Source organism: Hyla sarda, chromosome 9 (assembly GCF_029499605.1).
Source record: "Hyla sarda isolate aHylSar1 chromosome 9, aHylSar1.hap1, whole genome shotgun sequence".
NCBI lineage: Eukaryota > Metazoa > Chordata > Amphibia > Anura > Hylidae > Hyla > Hyla sarda.
Window position 1 is genome coordinate 138,900,370 of NC_079197.1, and position 5,141 is coordinate 138,905,510.

Below are 5,141 nucleotides of genomic sequence, written 5' to 3' on the forward strand. Positions count from 1 at the left end.
GTTATACACCTCTACTGAGGCTCTATCCACACTTTGTGTTATTGCCACATTTTTTTTCTGTTTTGCCGTGATTTTTCTAAATCAAGGTGAAAGGGATATTTTACTGCAATTATGCAAACCACAGTAAAAATACAGCCAGAACACAGTAAAAAAGTATGAAAAAGGCAGTCAAAATTCAATGTGTAAACACAGCCCAAAGACATCATATCTTCATTAAAAAAAACTCAATTGTGATTATAGGGTCAAATGTTTCTCTAAATAACACCCTTTGAATAAGAAAATTTTGGAGTGCTTCCTTAAAAGGGTTAATTACCATAAAGTGATTATAGTACTTACCTGCCAGACAGTAATAAACATGCTTAGGAAGGATCTGTGCTAGTCTTGGGGCTAAATGGCAGTGTCGGGAGTCCACCATAATGCTGCTGCCTTCTTTTTGAGAAATGGCTATATCCTATTGGAGTTCTCCCCAAAAGTCCCAAAAAGTGTGAAGTCACCTTTCTTCCTCCCACACATCAACCACCTCACTCATTGCAGCACAGCTGAGCTGCCTTCGATGTTGTGCTGTGGTTGAATCTACAATTTCCCATGGAGAATGATACCCCCGCCCTGGAGGTCGTTACATCCATTGAAGCAAACAGGCGTTATTCAACAACTGATGTAATGTCTTGGAATGTCTGCAACATGGGAAAAGCTGAGACAACACTCATTTTGTTTGCTGCTAAATATAAACATCGGGGCAGAGATCACATAAGAATTGCGAGACCAGCTATCAAACACAGGTACGGACCCTGTGTTATGAACCATACTAAGTTTACAGCCCCTGTGGCATAGTCAAAAAAAAAAAATCCCGGACTACTTGAATTTCATTGCGAAAAAAGTGACGCCTTCCCCCACCCAGTGTCTATATAAAGAAACCAGAGCAGGGAGATCACCTGAGGTAAGTACACAAGCACAGTCGGAGGGATGTTTACCTCAGAACATGTATCTCTGCTTCTTACAGCGATGGCGTCTTGTCTCATCTTATACAGGAGTTTAAAGCATTTCTGGAGAAAAGGGAACTTACCACCTGGACCAACCCCTCTGCCATTACTGGGGAACTTTCTACAGCTGAGGAAAGGAGACATAGTGAAATCCCTGCTGAGAGTAAGTCTCTACTATACACATTCGCGTGACTTATTTTTCCCATAAAAAGCCTTTAAAATTGTCAGTTTTTTTCTTCTTCTTCTTTTCTTTTTCTATGCAGGTTTTGTGGCGTTTTCCAAAATGTGTTTCAGTATATGCATATTTGGTTGTGTTTTTTTTTTTTCTGTTGCATTACAATTCGTGTGATTCAGATACAGTGGTCCCTCAGCATACGATGGTAATCCGTTCCAAATGGACCATCGTTTGTTGAAACCATCGTATGTTGAGGGATCCGTGCAATGTAAAGTATAGGACAGTGGTCTACAACCTGCGGACCTCCAGATGTTGCAAAACCACAACACCCAGCATGCCCGGACAGCCGTTGGCTGTCCAAGCATGCTGGGTGTTGTAGTTTTGCAACATCTGGAGGTCTGCAGATTGAAGACCACTGGTATTGGAGGTTATACTCATGTGTCCCCGTCGCTCCGGACCGTCACCGCTCGTCACCGCTGCCCTGGATGTCGCCTTCCATCGCTGTCGCCGCGTCCCCAGGGTGTCCCCGACGCTCTGGCAAGGCCTCTGCTTCCCCGGCATCCTCGCTCTCCGTCGCCGCCATCACATCACTACACACGCCGCTCCTATTGGATGACGGGACGGTATGCGCAGCGACGTGATGACGACGATGGAGAGCGCCGACGATGCAGGGGATCCTAAAGAGGACGCGCCGGAGCCCCGAGGACAGGTAAGTGATCATCAGCGGACCACACGGGGCACCGTAAACAGCTATCCGGTGGCAGCTGAAGCAGTCTGCGCTGCCGGATATCCGTTTATGTGATGGCCCCGACATACAAGAGCATCGTATGTTGATGCTGCCTTCAACATGTGATGGCCTCTGAGAGGACATTGTATGCTGAAATGATCGTATGTCGGGGCCATCATAGGTCGGGGGGGGTCACTGTATTTGTGGGACACAAGCCTCTTGTATAAAGTGCGATCTAGCACTTTTTTTTTTTAATCCCCCCCCCCCCCCCCCAAAAAAAAAAAAAATGCCATACTTCCCATATTGTGTTTTTGTTCCAAAAATGCTGTGGACCACAAGACATGGCATTTTTTTTACCCATTCTTGGTGTTTTTAGGCTCTGGGCTAGTTAAAAAAATAATTTAAAAAAACTGCATGTTGAAGGTATGGAATTGAATAAGGAAATCTATGGGGGTCTTATTTTGGTGGAGTGAGAAGCTCATGACTTTGATGCGACAAAACATATGTTTAATTTCCATTCAGCTTAGTGAGAAATACGGAGAAGTGTTCACCATTTACCTGGATTTCCAACCAGTCATCGTGGTCACAGGATACAAATCTGTAAGAGAAGTGTATGTGGACAGAGGGGATGATTTCTTAGCTCGAGGTGATCTTCCTTTCTTTGATTTGTACTACAAAAACTATGGTGAGTAACTTTTCCTTTTCTTAAACTTCTGCTTTCTCCTTACTCCCTGTGGGCTGCCCCCACTACTGACACAAGCAGCTTTCTCGGCTATCTTGCCACAGCTCTATCCCCCTTGCCGGCCCCATTATACAGCAGAAAAGGGGTCTGGCAATGTAGAGGACAACAGCAGCCCGAATTTACTTCTAAGCCCACCCAGACCGCTAAAATAAAGTGGAAACAAAACTCCCATTCTCTTACCATTTTACTGTGGTCTTCTTCACAGGGATATCTTCACCAAGATGTTCTCTTAAGTTTAAGTTCCCCAGCCTCATTAGGGACTCTTGACTGATTGTAGCCAGCAGTAATCCTCCATCTGACAGGCCATCCTCCTCATCAGTAGTCTCTGGCAATGCCACATAGGAACATAGAATGTGTCGGCAGATAAGAACCATTTGGCCCATCTAGTCTGCCCAATAATCTGAATCCTATCAATAGTCCCTGGTTATATCTTATATGCTTATCCCATGCATGTGTGGTGTCCCGGTACCGTATTTTATACGTTACCTTTATAGAGGTCCCCATAGTCAGAGTCCCTAGGACGTTGGGGTCCCTCTTCTGTAGTCAACCCCTTGTCACCCCTCAGTTAATCTATAACTATATGGAAGTTCTTATAAATATAAGTATAGATATATGTATTTAATTGCCTACCTGTTCGAGCGTAGCAGGACCTGCGGGTCACGTGATTAGATTAGAACTGTATGGCTTTGCTACAGGTCCTTTGGAGGTTCACATGACGTGTTCACCCACAATGCACTGTAATGGTGAGTGACAGTTATTATGGACCAATCCAAAACGGCCCATATTAGGGACCCACGCCATCTTGATCCCTCTCTTGGGTGGCTGACTCTGGAAGAGGTAGGACCTCCGCAGCTTACAAGACAATTTACTAGGCCAAAGCCTTGCGGCCTCGGCCTCTAACATAGCGGATAGACTAAACAATTCCCCGTTACTCATCGCAAGATCACTGGACCCAAACGCACCCTTAAATCCGGTGGATCTCTGCTATACAATCCCTAAGAAGCTAAATTGGGCTTATCTGATCCCAACCGACTGTCAATCGCTGCTCAAGCTATGTGCATAGAGACTCTGTTATCTGGACTGTTACTATTGCTGCATGTACAGAAATTCTTCAGTAAAAGTTCCTGCAAGTTTACAGTTAACAGTGGTTGTGGACAATCCTTTATTTCTGCATCACCTATTGCTCTTGGGAAGGGTGGCAATAGGCCTATCAAGTATACAGCATTTAACCCTCCCCCTGGCGTCACGAGTGACAAGGGTTAACAGCGCCCTTAACTATTCTAAACAGCAACACCCTAACTACCCTACACCCCAACAAGGCTTTATCCCAATTCCGCCACCACACATGTTTAAACTCCTTCACAATACAGCTTGATCCACCTGTGCTGTAGATCTCCTGGGTGGTTTGGGGGTCCGAGAAAAATGTCATAGTGTCAACCTAGCCTAACTCTAAGCCATTCTGCTGATTTGCTGAAAATCCCCATCAGCACTTCCCGTGGAATAATAAAATCTGCCTACCCACGGCCACCAGTGCTGCTTCTAGATTTTACACCTTTCACATCCTACTTAACTGCTCGATAAAATGACCATCCTACACCAAATATGTATATATTGTATAAATATAATACTGTATTGTGTAAATATAAACATGTAAACAATGAATGAAAGGTATTGTTACCATTTAGGGATCGCTTTTACAAGTAACATGGACCGGTGGAGGCAGCTTCGTAGATTTTCCCTTTCCACAATGCGAGATTTCGGCCTGGGAAAAAGGAATATAGAGGACCGGATTCAAGAAGAGGCTGTGTGTCTAGTGGCGGAATTCAGGAAAACAAAAGGTTATTACAGACAATAATAAAACATTTAGCATGTTATAATTTCTTCTGGTGTCATTAAAGGGGTACTCCACTGGAAAACCTTTTTTTTTTAAATCAGCTGGTGCCAGAAAGTTTTAAGGATTTGTAAATTATTTATATTTAAAAATCTTAATTTTTCCAGTACTTATCAGCTGCTATATGCTCCACAGGAAGTTATTTTCTTTTTTAATTTCCTTTCTGTCTGACCACAGTGCTCTGTACTGACACCTCTGTCCATGTCAGGAACTGTCCAGAGTGGGAGCAAATCCCCATAGCAAACCTATCCTGCTTTGAACAGTTCCTGTCATGGGCAGAGGTGTCAGCAGAGAGCACTGTGGTCAAGCAGAAAGGAAATTCAAAAAGAATAAACCTTCCTGTGGAGCATACAGCAGCTGATAAGTACTGGAAGGGTTAAGATTTTTCAAGTAATTTACAAATCTGTTTAACTTTCTGTCATCAGTTGATTTAAAAAAAAATGTTTTTCAGGGGAGTACCCCTTTAATGTTAAATCTGGTGGGGGCCATGCACCTCCTTCTTTTTGGAAAAGGGGGAAAAAGTAGCAAATTATTTGTGCAAAATACAATACAGCTTGAGCCAAAATTTGTGACTTTTCTACATAAGAAAACTTGTATACAGCCTTAAAAAAATTGTCCCCTGTGTT

At 43.6% G+C, this 5,141-nt stretch overlaps 1 protein-coding gene across 1 annotated transcript in view; it reads left to right on the plus strand.

Annotated features, from left to right (window-relative positions):
* The first annotated feature begins 963 nt into the window (after positions 1-963).
* The window catches only part of LOC130291491 (cytochrome P450 2A4-like), a 26,422-nt gene continuing 22,244 nt past the window's right edge, over positions 964-5,141 (plus strand). The window contains exons 1-3 of the mRNA XM_056540240.1: positions 964-1,143; positions 2,405-2,567; positions 4,310-4,462. Coding sequence (XP_056396215.1) covers positions 964-1,143; positions 2,405-2,567; positions 4,310-4,462 — 496 coding nt within the window. The remainder of the gene's footprint in view (positions 1,144-2,404; positions 2,568-4,309; positions 4,463-5,141) is intronic.